This window comes from Choristoneura fumiferana, chromosome 21, assembly GCF_025370935.1.
Source record: "Choristoneura fumiferana chromosome 21, NRCan_CFum_1, whole genome shotgun sequence".
NCBI lineage: Eukaryota > Metazoa > Arthropoda > Insecta > Lepidoptera > Tortricidae > Choristoneura > Choristoneura fumiferana.
Window position 1 is genome coordinate 1873578 of NC_133492.1, and position 15642 is coordinate 1889219.

At 35.3% G+C, this 15642-nt stretch overlaps 1 protein-coding gene across 2 annotated transcripts in view; it reads left to right on the forward strand.

Moving 5' to 3' along the window:
- LOC141439903 (ras-specific guanine nucleotide-releasing factor 1-like) overlaps positions 1 to 10953 on the forward strand; it is an 88688-nt gene extending 77735 nt beyond the window's left edge. For both annotated transcript variants that reach the window (XM_074104354.1, XM_074104355.1), the window contains exon 35: positions 428 to 10953. In XM_074104354.1, coding sequence (XP_073960455.1) covers positions 428 to 574 — 147 coding nt within the window. In that variant the 3' untranslated portion in view covers positions 575 to 10953. The remainder of the gene's footprint in view (positions 1 to 427) is intronic.
- The last annotated feature ends 4689 nt before the right edge of the window (positions 10954 to 15642 follow it).

The following is a 15642-nucleotide window of genomic DNA, read 5'->3' on the forward strand; positions in this document are numbered from 1 at the left end:
TGTCTTCTTACGCTAATGATCGTGGGTTTGAACCTGGACTAGTTTATAATATTAGAATACTAGTAAAAAAAAGAATACGTAATTGAAATCAAGAATACGTTTGCGTTTAACTAAATGAAAAGTATTTGTTGTGTTATGTAGGTATGTTGTATTAAAAAAGAACGGTCTATATATACTTGCTTGCTGAGTGGAGGGAGACCCCTTTTGGTATCCTGCCGTGTCACTAAGTAACATAGTTTTAGTGCTAGTTCTAGTCTTAGTTTTAGGTGGTACTTATGGAGCCAAAATAAACCTTTCTTTCTTTCTTACTTGTATAGATAAATTATTACTACTTTCGCTTTACCAATGAAACTTCGCGGCCCCTATTTTCTTTTGAGTAGGTAGCACAGAATTATGCATCAGCTCACTGGCTAAACTCCTACCTCAGGTCTGCGACTTCCTCCTGGATCGCAGCCTGGTGATCCCAGAGGAGCGACAATACACGCTCTCTCTCGAGCTGGAGCCCCGAGTGGCGCGGGGCTCCACCGCCGGCCTGCACTCGCATTCCGCGGCGCCCGCGTCGCCGGGATCCTAGCGGCGGCGACGCGCGTCTCTTGCCGCGCTGGCGCCCCTCCGGCCAGAGCGTTAAGACGCGCGTCTACATCCACAAGGTCATCGGCCTCGACTTACAAAGAGTTTACGGGTAGAATTGCGAGTAATTCAAGGTCAAGATCAAGGTCATTCACCTCAATGTACGCAAAAGTAATGCTAGTAAGTAACTAACTACGTAGGTAAACCAAGGTCATCGGTATTTTCTTATACAGAGATCACTGTTAGAATTAAGTCTAGCTCAAGGTCAAGGTCATTCACCTCAATGTACGCAAAAGTAAAGCTAGTAGGTAAGTATATCAAGGTCAATGGTCTTGTCTTATGCAGAGCACACGCATAAAATATTACATCTATCTACAGTGTTAGCTTAACATTAAATAGGTCATTCATTTATATGAATGCAAAAAAACGCTCGTGAGTCAAGCAAGGTCAAAGTCACCTTATTTTAAGGTCGAGGTCATAAATTTTATGTACGGTACAGTACCACGATGTCAAAAACATCAATGCACCTTTATGGCTCTAATAATAAAGTCGGTGATTGTGAGTACAATGACTGTGTCGATATATATGACCTTGACTGTACGCAGAAGCAATGTCCGTGAATAGATGAAATTCATAGAGAAAAACAAAATTAAATCAGTAAATCGCACACGGGGTAAAGTTCAAGACTATCGTCACTAGTTTTGAATAACAGTGCCCTTAGTGTAAGTTTTCGGTTAGAAAATACGTCTCGATCGCGTTCGCGTTAAAATCTCAATTTGTATGGAAACACGAACAGCGCCTCTAGCGGAACGTTTGCGACGTTCGTGTTTCCATACAAATTGAGGTTTTACGCGAACGCGATCGAGACGTATTTTGTAACCGAAAACTTACACTAGGGGTACAGAGGTCAAGACTCACGAGTTGATCAATGTCATTGGAAATGGACTGTGCAAATATACGTAACCTCAAATCGGTAAATTATTAGTGACGGAGTTGTTTGCACAATGCGTTTTCTGGAGACTCAAAGATTTGTAAAAACAGTATTCAATTTCGGGTTGTGTGTAAGTTGAGGAAGTTAAAGTGCATGGTAATTTTTATGATATGGGGATACTTTCATACCCTTGAGTAAAGAAAGTGTTCGTCGTGGTGGTCACATAAAGTTAGTATTTGTAGATCTGTCACTATACTTTGCTACTCATGGTTGTGATATGTGGTCGCAAACAAACGCTTGTGTGAATAACAATTCAAATTCAAATCATTTATTCAGTAATTAGGCCGCAATGGGCACTTTAACATGTCATTTTTTAAACTACCAGCGCTTTCGGAAAGACCCTCATTGCCAAGAAGAATGCGCGGCAAGAAACTTGGCAGTAATTTTTTCAAAATAAAATAAGGTGACCCAGGGCTATTGTAGCTGGGGGGATATAATATCTGACCCGTCTGATAGCGTCCTCACGACGCCATATTCGCCATGTTCATGCATGTGTGTTGTGTGAAAACAGTCTTCTGGCAAACACAACGTACCTACAATGGCCGAGAAGAACATGGCGTCGTAAGGACGCCATCAGACGGCTCAGATACAATATCCCCCCAGCTATAATAGTCCCGAGTCGCGGGTCACCTTACTTAAAAACTGCAGTATAAACTAAAGAAAAAATTACAAGAAAAGAATAGTAATAATAATGCAGGGATGTATAGGGTCCCTTCTCCTCTCGTCTCTAATAAAGTTAATTGCATTTTACAATATTCTGATCATGAAAAGTAAATTTTAGAATCAGTGGCCGTACTTGTTATCTGTCTAACGTTTGCGATCGTATTTCCCATCTCTTTCTACCCTCATCTTATACCGTGTGACAGAAAGAAGTGGTGGAAACGATTGTGATTTCAAGTGTATTTGACAAGAAGGCCTCAGTTTAATGAGGGCTATCGTTTTTTGTCTTTCTAGATGGCGCCACTGTTGCGTGAGGTTTTTAGGTGTGGCTTTCAAAGTCTGTTATTACTTACTTAGATTAATATCATATTTAATACACCTGAAAGCCGTACCATTAAAAAAATCGAGCAACCACAGTGTTCGAACAAAACGGTTCGGAAAAAAAGAGGGAGGACAAAAGTTTCCGAAAGACAAAACCGTCTCAAAACGCAGACATTCCCCGTAACGCATAATTGCCATAATTAATTTCAGGTAATGCAAAATATTCACAAAAAAAAACTAATTATAAATAAACCCGCGTAGATCACCCAAAAACTATGAGATTTGACATTTCGTAGACCTCACGCTACACTAGCGCCTCTAGCGACGATTCATACGCGATAGCTCTAATTAAATAAAGTTAGATATGTTATAAGTAAACAAGTGCATAGCGTGGTGACATATTTGTAGAGGAAGGTGTTGGTCGAACCAAATAAGACAGAAATATGGAGAGCAAGTTGGAAAAGCTGAAAGGTTCGAAAAGAAAACAGGAAAAATTTAATAGCTAATTATAACCGTTTTTAAGCCCCTAAGGCACAGGTTTAAACCTAGTTTAGGGGTCGAAAGCTCGACCACTTACTTAAGACCCTTTTGTACAAACTTAAGTTTATGTTACTTGTAACACTTCTTTTTGAGTACAATAAACATTATTATTATTATTATTATTATTATTATATTTATCTTATCAACTAAATCGCATAAACTTAAATATCTTTACCTCCGTTAAAGTTTTGGATTTTTTGTAAATTTTAACTTCTTGCTAAAATTTGCTAATCAATCATTACATTTTTGAATATAATTAAGCACAGACATTGATGAAATATGATTAATAAAAAAAATCTTGTAATACAAATGTAAATATATAAATAGTAAAAATAAAATTAGAACTCTAAATCTATTCACAAATGAAATGACTGCACGTTAATAAAAAGTTATATTTAGCATAGAAAACAGTTTTTGTACAAAAGCTTCATTGTCAATTAGTTTTATCTTTGAACAACATATCAAAGCATCATTCAAATTTAACAAAATATAATGAAGTAATTTATTCCAAACTGAAATTAGCCGTAAGAATTAGATCTCTGTTATATCTAGGCATAAGATGATTGTTAAAGTAATAACAAAAACAGATTCTAAAAAAATATTAAAATATAAACTGAATATAAAAATAAATTAAGACAAAAGTAAGTATAGAAAAGTACGTACTTACTTGTTTTAGCAGTGTTCGTATCTCATTTCAGAATCCTTATAGCGAGCTTATGTAGAATGACCGATGAGTTTGCCAAACGGTGTTGTGAAGGTCATTTTTAGTCAAGGTGAAGGTCAGTTTTAGAAATTTCAAGGTCATCGGTCAGATTACCCGTTGGACGCTATTATAATAAGTAATGTAATGTGATCGTGGTTGCCGTTAGTCATTTACGTGTTACTCATGATTGTTATTGTAGGTAGTACCTACGTTTTATTGCCATATCGACTGCTTATACAATCTTGTCGTGTTCCCGTTGTTCTAACATGCCTGTTGATCCATTTATTTACAAGTGAGGACTAACTTCAAAAGAATTTATACAAATAATAAAATTGTTATTATCTAATCATAAACCTGTGCGTGGGTTTGTTTTTAAAATTTCAATAAGTTTCTTCTCTTCTTTAATAATTCTGGATTTAAGAGATATCACTTCCAGAAAATTGACTTTTTGATCTTTTTTTAACGTAAAATTCTAATTTATAAAAAAATATCAAGATTGTCAAATTGATACGTTTCGCGAAGGTTTCGCGTATTAACTTCCACGCCGAACATTATATCAGTAAATTAAAGGGTCAGTAGCGAATGGGAGTTTATGATGTAACCTAAAGTGATTTCAAGTGAGAATAGATACGTCTTTAAGTCTTTTTCTACAACCTTTTCTATGTCATTTAATGTTAGTGTTAAAATTGTATAGGTAAGCAGCAGTTCTAGCACGGTCGTTGGTCTCGTCACCTCCAAGATTAAGTATTTCATGTATGTGCTGATATCGAGGATTGACTTGTAATGAGCATTCTAACGAATAAATTCAGGTAAAAGCTCACAAAATAGACATGAGTGTTCTAGCGAGCATACAAGCGAAACTAACAGTAAAGGACAATGAGCAAATTCATATGGGCACTTTCCCCACTCCCTTGAGGCAGTATGTCCTACTCAATCGGTAAAGCAGATTAGCGCTCATACTGAGCAAAGGAAAATAGATCTTAGGGTGACTCCGACTGTACCTATATACCCCCTGTATACCTATAGGGTGTTTTTACTCATTTAATTGAAATTTAGAGGAAGACGGTTACAGAAACATAATGTTACTAGCAATAATAGGTAAAACTAAAAGTAAAACCTCATACATAGGGCGATCCTCGTCATGGTATCATCAGGTTGCCAAGATCTATTAAATGAGACATGTTTCGTTTCTGTTGGTGGGTGGGGACATTTCTGCCCATCATGGTCCTTTGCTTCGCTCCTTTGCCGAGCGTCCATCCGACATCGTCGTGAAAAGCATTTAATAGAGCGTTCCGTAGAATTATCCTGTGAATGTTCTCGTTGCAATGTTTGCTCTATGCTTGGTGTTGTTCGTTGTTTAGTTCCAAGAGTTTAAAAATGGTGAATGTCGATGTTTTGTTACAATTTAATGCTCAAGTTTACGAGTGTCAGCATCTTAAGAGAAGTTTCCCTGCCGGCCGCGCAGCCGCGTTAGGTATTCGTTTGGGATTGCTGTCTTTATCGCTTGTGACATAAGCGCTCGCAGCCGTCCCCCCCATGCCTTCCGCAACGACGTCCGTAATTTATATCGAGATAGCTGTAGGCTTTTCAAGATTTGGGCGGTTGAATTTTGGTTTTCGTTGTCCTCATATTATACGAAAAGTATAGCACAGAAATCAATCATATTCATAATAATGATTTTCTATGCCTGTGTTTTTTTCTGATTTTTGTAAATATGCTTAATTAGTCTGTAATTCTCGTGCAAAATTGACATCTTTTTTTGTCGACTTTTGAGCTCCTGTAATTCTGATATTACACATTTATATGAAAATCTGAAAGAAAACCCACAGGCATAGATAATGGCATAAATAGATGAGATTTTGTAAGTATGGACAAATTTCATCTATTTCTGTTGCCAAGTTTTCAAATGAGCCCGGGACTACGTTTGTATGGCGAATGGAACGAAGAGACTTCTCTTAAGATAAAAGTCCTAGCGATTGATGTTTTAATGCTCAATGGATGACATTTTACTGTCACTTCTATTGCTATGGATATAACTGTTAACCTAACCAACAAAAAGTTGGAAAACCACCGACTTTGTCACTTCAAAGTTCAATATCTCAAAAACGGCTAAACCGATTTTGATGAAACATATCTAAGAAACATCGCCAGAAACTTGATTTCAAATAAAAAAACCGCATTCAAATCGGGCCACCCGTTTAAGAGCTACGGTGCCACAGACAGACACACAATAGCGGTCAAATTTATAACACCCCTCTTTTTGCGTCGGGGGTTAAAAATTAAAGATGACATAAAACAGAGACGTCCAGTACACTAAGGTACAAGTGGACTTAATTTGTATTACTAGAATAGGTATACAGTATACTTGTACTAGTACAAACTAGTCCCGCGCAATAAATGCATAGAAAGAATGATTACCTACTCTTGTACAAGATACCTAATTTTGGAGTAGACTGGACCATTCGTTCCTCTCAATTTTCTGTATATATGGCTAGAAACACATTTAAGAAAGATGCAACGCAGTGGAAGTATAGAATTGTAAAATAAGGAATTGTTGTAGTTACCTCTAGAATTAAATTGATATGGCTGTTTATCTGATTGTATTTTTTAAGCTCACCGCACGCGGTTCTTTCTCACTGCACTTAATACCTCTTTGGCTGGTTGAGATGATGCGAATTTAAAGACTAAGTGGGTTAATATTTTTTTTCATGTAAATTTGAGCATAATTTCATCTGATCTCTCTGAAAGGAGGATTACGGTAACTTAGCGTATGCTAGCAGGACTAGTGCACCTTTTTAGGTAACACTAAGTCACTTATGGTACTTATACATTCGAAACAAATGGTACTAATTAGTCTTGCTAATTACTCCTGTAATGGTACAGTTTGAGGATATTACTCACCTCAAGTGAGGTGGAAAGGGCCATGTGTGGTGGCTATGTGGAAGATGTTGTTGATACCAGCACACTGTGGCGGATGCTGTGGTGTACTGGATGATGTGGTGTTGCTGTTGCATTTGCACAATTTTAAAGTATTTTAAACACATTCTAAGGCTGTCACCATATCCTCTGTAAGTATTATAAACTCTTTAGTAATAAAATAAGATTTCTTCGTGTATTTCTTTGAAAAACATTGTCTTCCCTTGTAATTTTAATTCCTTTTATCTATTTAAATAGCATTAATTAGTATAAGTAGTTAAGTAGTTGTAATTCTGAAGAGTATTTTTTGTTAAACAACAAATTATAAAGTTTATTATCTTTTAAGTAAAACTTATGATTATTAAATTTAAAATGGACTACGCTTCGATTTTATATCTCTTATGAATAACCAGTAAGGTCTTTTGATAAAGTAATTTTGAAAAAAAAAAAACTCTTGATCTACCTCCTCGTGCAAATTCTAAATGTTATCATATTGTTCTTTCATTTTATAACTTCGCTCAATGTTTAGTTACGTTGTTAGATATATTTAACTCTCTAGACATACCTACTAGTTCTTGTTTTTTCTAGCAGTATCTCTACGGCGTATAATAATTGACCTAATCGTAGATTAATCAGAATAAGTTATCGATATTATATTTTGTATAATTAAAGGTATAAAAATGTAAAAGGACGTAGGTGCTCGCAGAGTGAATAGAGGAATATTTTTTGTATGTAAAAATATAAGAAATTCTTTTGATGTGTTACAATAGTGCGTGTTTGTTTTAGCTGGTCAAAGTAGATTTTAGATTGAAAATACAAACTGAAATATAGATGCACAGAAAAATCAGAAAAATAAGACCAACACTGGGAATCGAACCCAGGTCCTCGGTATTCCGTACCGCGTGCTATACCGCTACACCAGTGTTGGTCTTATTTTTCTGGTTTTTCTGTGCATCTATATTTCAGTTTGTATTTTCAATTTAGGTTTTACGGGATGACCGTAAAAGTAAAATTTGGAAATGAAAAATACAAAAAGATTCCAAAAAAACAATCTTAATTAGATTTTAGATGTTCATTTAGTTTTTCTGTTAGACACCCTGTAGCTCTTCTATCGACATATATTATTGTACCAAAACGCAAGATTTTTGTTTGTAAAAATTTGAAACGTTTCGTTGAAAACTTCTGCAAAAATTACTGATTCGGTATTTTCTCGTCGATTTTAATAATTTTCACTCAATAAAAGCACCATAGAACGAATCACGATTTCCCTTCAAGTTAACAGAAATCAAAAGTAACACTGTAAAATAGGAACTTAACAGAAAATGGTGATACAGGTGCATACCAGTACGCTGAATATTTCTACCGAAACGCCTTAAAATAGTTTTCATGGTATAATACCTACATAAATACTTACTACTGACAGAAACCTATAACAAAACGAGAAACTAGTATTTTATCATAAATTAGATTTCACGGAAAACGCGTTTATACACTGTTAACAATAAACTTAAATGTTAGTGATATTGACAATACTTATTTTCAATGTTGTGATCGACATAAGTTATGCTTCCAAAAGAACTCATTTTATTCAAGAGACTTGGTTACATTTTTTTTTATTTATATTACTCAAGCTCTCAAATTTAGAAAATCGAATTTGGAAAATTTAAATTAAACGCAATCAACACATAAGTCATAAACTCATCCTTTAAAAAGTTCATCCTAGGAGATTAAAATTAGACTAATTTTAACCCTATTAGAATCATGAGTTGAATTGAACGGATTGATTTTTGTAATTTTTCCAAATTTCTTATATATACTTTTTAAATATTGTTTAATCGACAAGGTGAATATATTTAAGCTGAACAGTTAAATATAATATTTTACAAAATCTACTAAAATTAAAATAAATATTTGTTAAAATGTTAATCTTTGTATTTCTTTGCGTTTTCGTAGGCTAAAATGGACTTTAAGATTTGAATACAACTTATTTACTAAGATTGCAAGTTAAATAAAGGCTCGTAAAAACTAGCAATTAATGTGAAACACACGTAACGGCACGGATGATTAATTGTATCTGTACCTATCTATAACGAATGGTAAAATTTAAAATATATAATACCAACTCGTAATGATCTCTTTTGGAACGATAACTTCTAATTTTTCTGGACGTATTTATTGTAATGTATGATGTTGAATTATATCAAATGTTATGTTACTGTACACAATGAAACATAATACATAGTTTGTTATTATATATCATAAATATATAAGAGCCGGTGAATTATGAAAATTAAACTAAAAATGCATAATACAGTGAAACATAGGTACCTATATCTTAATGAACGAGGGTGACGTTTGCACGAGGGCGCCATATTTTTTATTTATACTACAAAATTATTATTAGCTTTATTTGATTAGTGCTATAATCTCAAAATACATACGAAAAATTATAAACGAGAGATAGATAACAGCGAAATTCACGGTGAACCGTAAAGTGAAGTTTTGCAAGATAGCCGCGGTATTTTTTTGCCTCGTTCATTAAGGTTTTTGTCACACTGTAATATAATTTAGTCGAATGAATATTAAATGTTATTTCTATAAATAGTCAAACCTGTTCACGCTCTTTATAAAAAAATACTATAGAACTATAGAATCACACATATTTCTTTATTAACTTCAGTAAATATTTGAATATAATAACTCTTTTATTGACATGTTTTTACAGACATCATTTTGCACTCTATAATTGGACTAAACACTTTAAAATATTTGACTTTCCTAAAATGATTTGGTAAGTTGTTAGCTACAAAATGTATAAAGTGATACCTATTTAAATTTTTGTTAAGTTACAGGTACTATATTTAATTCCAGTATAACATTATATACTCCAGGTTACAATTTTACAAATAGCTACTTCAATCATTTGCCTAAAAACTAATTGACGGTATTGAATACCATTTAAATGTATTAAAAGTATTGCAGATAGGTCCTTATTATTGCAATTCACTAGATAATTAATTAAGGTACTGTCCAGTTAACTACGTTATTATCTGACTAACTACATTTTTTTCTAAAATTAGTATGTTATTGCCCAAAACAACTACATTATTTTCCAATTACGTTATTACCTGGTCAACTATATTCCTACCCCAATTTTTAACTATTTTATTTCCCGGTTAACTATGTTATTTCCTCGATACCTTATTACCTATGTTTACCTATCATTTCCCCGATAGCTATGCTATTGCTCGATTGACTAAAACGCTATATATATTACTGAAATAAAAGAAATTTTCACTTCTAATGTTCGAAAAGTAGGTCAATATAGCCTTACGAGGCGGGAGTAAAGTGAGTACTTTAGTCCCTAGGGAGTCATGTTTTTTTTTTTTTAATTAACTTCGAGTGACTTAGATAAACTCAAACTTCTTAGTCTACGTGGTATTAGTTATATGCTTTTTTCGCACAGAAAGCGGCGCCATTTTATTCATTTCAGTTTGTGTATTGACCGTTTCGCCGATGCGATTTTGTTATATCTGTGTCTGGTTATGGAAAAAAAATACTTACCGGCAAAACTTTGAAATTATTGTAGAGCGTCAATCATAAACGATTAAAATAAATTGATTATTCTCACAATGTCTTCAAGTGCTAGTGAAAATTATGATGTCGAGCAAAGAGCAAAAGACAATATTTTATAATCTTTTGCCGCCGAAATCTAGAAAGATTTATTTAAAAACCTATGAAAGTTTTATGAACTGGTGGAATAAGAAACGCATTAATGCTTTGACAGAAAGCGTTTTCTCGCAATCGAAGTGATAAATTAACCCTCGAATAAATAGACACCCTCGCTAAAGCTCTGGTGGCTAACCACATCGGGTGTATATTGGTTTATTTTAGTCCCTCGATAAAAAATATACTATCATTGCTCACCCGCGACCTAACCTACACGCGACCTAGGTCACGGGTGAGCAAAGAAATTATTTCCACCACCGCAAAGTAACGCCTGATTCAATAAATCATCTATGTTACCATTGCACGGTCAACTATATTATGTCCCCAATAGTTAACTATGTTATTGCCCGAACAACTATAGCTATGGTAGTTGGTAGTGCCCGGGCAATAACTATTTTTCCCGTTAGCTATATTGCTCTGTTAACTACTGCCCTGGCAGCCTTTGTTGTGTTAGCCAGCTCAATGTACCCTGTTGTTGTTGTTAACTCGATCTGTATTGTTGTTCCCTTCAATAAAGTTGTCATGGCATAAGGTTACGAGAAGTTTTATTTATTTCTTCTCTCTACTCCTATGAATAAATATGATTCAATATTATGCAACGCATCCTAGAATTCCATCATAGATTAACAGGTTTTCAGCTAAAATAGCCATAATAATGGATTAATCTATAAATATTTTTAAGCGACTTCAAAAAAGGAGGAGATAAAAAAATATCAAAAAATGAACCGACTACAAAACCCTTGACAATATTTTTCTAGGTACGTACTAGCTCGAAGTCGGTGACTCAGCACGAGCCAGCAGGATGGATTGAAACCCATAGTATGTAGGTGAGGTAGACGACTATTGTTCCACTCCTGCTGGCTCGTGCTGAGGCACCGACTTCGAGCTAGTATGTACCTACAAAAAGATTGTCAAGGGTTTTGTAGTCGGTTCCATTTTTTGTAGTCGGTTTTACTTTCTTGTTAAAAAATTTCTTTTTAAAAGGCATGGTCCCCAGAAGTTTGACGTATGGTCTTTTAAGCAGGGGGTCGTGGGTTCGAACCCGGACTTGCACCTTTAGGTTTTCTGAATTTAAGAGCGAACCCAATAACTTTATTTTTATTCTGTAACAATAATGACCTTGCTCTTTGTAGGTATTTTTCAATAGATAAGTAGCCTAAAACTTACAAAAAACAAACGTAAATTCCGAGAAATCTATTTTAGAGCATTGCAATAAAATGACGACGAACTAGCTAATCCTTGCAAATATAAAGTACATTAAATAACATTATGTGTGTAAATAATAGAAGTCTAAAATAGATTCAGTAAATATTGTCGAGGGAAACAACCGATGACGTCAGTTTGTGAAGATAGTTGAAAAAATTGATGAAGATGATTTACATCATATTTACTATGACGACACGACCGGACTATGAAGCTTGGGGTCCCGGGTTCGATCGCCGCTTGGAGTAAATATTTGTATGAATACAAATTGTGCTCGAGTCTTGGATGTTTAATATGTATTTATCTATACAGATATGTTAATCCAACTCTACTCAGCAGAATAGAGACACTTGATATAGTACATTGTGTCTTAAGGGCGGTAAATAAGGAATAACGAACGAGTCTATTAGAAGCCTGAAGTCGAAGAAGTTTTTTCAAACTTATTTACCGACCTTGGGCTTGATGACAAGAAAACTAGTACGGGCAATGACTCATTTACCGACCACGGGTTTCATGACAAGCACATTAAGGTCGAGGGTTTTATTTGGGGGGTTGTCACCAAGGTAGCTTGCATGTTACTACACTGTTTACGAGCAAGTGTGATGAAAAAACTATAGGAGAACCGTGTTTTGACAGTTCTTAAAAAATATGTTAATTGCAGTGATATGACATACTCATAAAAGTCAATAATTTTCCTTGTCAAGCAATGCGATGTCAACTGTGAAACTTTCTGCGAAAAGGTTCCATTGTGGATCAAGATTCAGTTTGTTCGATAGTGCCAGGACTAATCCAAGACTGTTAACTGGTTATAATTTTCCAAAAAAATAGCACTTCAGGACAGAAAGCAGTGTTCCGCACTCAACAACCAATGTTCTAAGAATGACTCTAAAACAAAAACGCCAAAAGAAAAGCCAAGACACAAATTTAAATTTCAAAATTCAAACCAAAAATCATCTACATAGTATTAAGACGTAAACAGCCAGCACAAAACCGGCCAGTGAAAACGAATGAAATAACCAAAAAGTATGCAACACGCAACTCACATGCAGCGTTGTAATGCTGCCTACCTACTGTGGCCGTATTGTATGCTCTGATATCATTCACCGTTTTCTACGTTTATCCTGTACTGTGTGACAGAAAGAAGTACCTTGTGAAAATTATTGTGGTTTCAAGCGTGTTCACAATAAGAAGGCTGTTTAGTCTAACATTTTATTGTCAATTTACTTTTCTTATTATAACCTCAAAAAGTCAGATCTTTATTCAATTCAATAAGACTAAGAATACACATATTAAGAAGAACTAACCATAAGTAATACTTAACTATAAACTAAATAGAGTCATGTGGGGTGAACGTACGCAGTGGGTAAGTGCATGTATGCAATAACATACATGTCGGACAAAAGTGTATTGGATTGCGTACCCACTGCGTACGTTTACCCCACATGACTCTATTTAGTTTATAGTTAAGTTTACTTATGGTTAGGTAGACCTAACATAAAAACTTAATACCAACTAAATTAAATCTAAAGGTCCTGTTGCATGGTGCCTAAAGGTCCTGTTGCATGGTGCCCAAAAGGCTGGCAGCATTCTCTCGTTGAATGGCGATGGCGATTCGTTAAGGGGATCCCATGCCCCAATGACCTTCGATCTGAATCCCTTAGTTTTCTAATGATTTTTGTAGCTTATTATATTAACAACAACGGCTTTAAGCAATATAGTATCTCATAATATTTACTTCAAAGTTCATTCTTTTCGAGATATGTGGCATCAAAGTTGAACAATTTTAGGCCAATGAACTGGTTTTCTGGCCATAACTTTTGTGTTAATTAGTTTTAAATGAAAAACCTCGACCAGTTTTTAAAGACGTCAAAGACGAACCCAAATATGTAGATTTCGTATATGTTAGATCTTTCACGTCAATAGAGATACCAAATAAGTGTTTTTTCAGACAATGTTTAAAAAAAACATACAAAATTATGTATTCATTTATTTCAAAATCCGGTAGACAAAAATGGGGATAGATTGGAGAATCGATAGCCGTTTGACTTATAATTCTATCTGTAGTGCAAAAGTAGGAGATACGATTGAAAACTTGGCAAAAATCGATGAAAACCTCGGGTAGCCCCTTAAGAGAGATAGCTGCCAGCCCTTTGGCACACCTTTGGTCTCCAGTACCTAGTGTCGACCAGGGGCTTTGTTTCTCTTTCTTATTATTCAGCAATGATTGTTCAACATCCTTAAGTAAAGTGTTAGCAGTCATTTGCGGATGGATGTTAAGTGATTCGAGTAGAATAGGCAATTTGCACTTTTTAACAGGTTTCTCGATTACTCCATAGAAATGAAATAAAAATTAAATGCAACGTTGCCAGCTCTTAAATCGCTATCGGTTTCGATATATGAAGAAATGAGAGACCGTAAAAAATCGAAGTTCGTATCGTACCGTCCCTCTTAATTTCGTATTAAATAGTATGTTAGAAGGACGGAACGACACGAACTTCGATTTTCGAATTTCGGAGTAGCCCCACAGTTCCAAGTTGCCTTTTTTATGGTCATGCTGTGCCCGGTTTTTAATAGAATAGGACCTCAATAGGACGGACCAATGTCTTCACGTGGATATCGTAAGACGACTAATAGCTGATTAGTCGATGAAGGTACCTATAGTCGATCAAAAAATTTCATTACATTTCTAAGTAAATTGGACGCCAGCAGTTATTCCTTTCTCATAATAACCGAATTTTCACTTTTTTAGTAATTTCGGCGATTTTCAAATTAATAAAAACGAATTACTTACCTAAGTATATAAAATTGAATCAGTTTGAACGCGGAAAATTGTAACGTCATAGCAGTCAGTATATGACGTATTCAATACAAACTCCATAACAAACGATCGTTTTGACATTTCTGAAATACTTTAGCGGTACCGTATTTCGCCGCGCTGCGCGCGAAAACGCGTTGCTGTCACATAACGCCTTCTATCTCAGAGGGGTCGCGGGGGTGAGGTACAAAACCGCTCGCGCCGTTTGGCGTTGGTGGACTCTTAAAAATACTACATATTTTTAGATTGGGATCATAAAAATACGGATGTTTTTTTTGACATTTGACTTGGTTCGATTTCCAAGACGAAGCAAGTTATTTTTAGAAAACCTCTGAATGCAAGTTATTACTTTCTTGCGTTAAACAATCCCACTATCCTACTTAATATAATAAATGCGAAAGTTTGTCTGTTTGTTTATTTGTCATAATGTCTAAACCGCTGAACCGATTTAGATGAAATTCGGTATACAGACAGTTTGAGTCTCGGGGACGGACATAGGATAGTTTTTATCCCGGAAAATTTAATTGTTCCAGCGGGATAGTGAAACTAAATTCTACGCGAACGGAGTCGCGGGTAACAGACTAGTTAAAAATAAATATTAAATCCACCAGCAAAATATCCTACTTAGGTACAATATTTAACGTAAAATACTTTCCCTTCAACTTGCAGTCTTGGAAGTCCAGTACCCTTAGTGTAAGTTTTCGGTTACAAAATAGGTACGTCTCGATCGCGTTTCGTTAAATTCCCAAATTGTTTGGAAACACGAACAGCGCCTCTAGCGGACGGAACGTTTGCGATGTTCGTGTTTCCATACAAATTGAGATTTTAACGCGAACGCGATCGGGACGTATTTTGTAACTGTGTCCTTAGTGTAAGTTTTCGGTTACAAAATACGTCTCGATCGCGTTCGCGTTAAAATCTCAATTTGTATGCAAACACAAACAGCGCCTCTAGCGGAACGTTTGCGATGTTCGTGTTTCCATAGAAATTGAGATTTTAACGCGAACGCGATCGAGACGTATTTTGTTAACGGGAAAATACACTAAGCGTACTGAAAACATACAGTAAGGGTACTTACTGACTACTTTTTGATTATCTTTCGCTATCATTGCTGGGCCCGCGTGGGAACTATGGCCCAAGCCCTCTTGTTCTGAGAGGAGGCCTGTGCCCAGCAGTGGGACGTATATAGGCTGA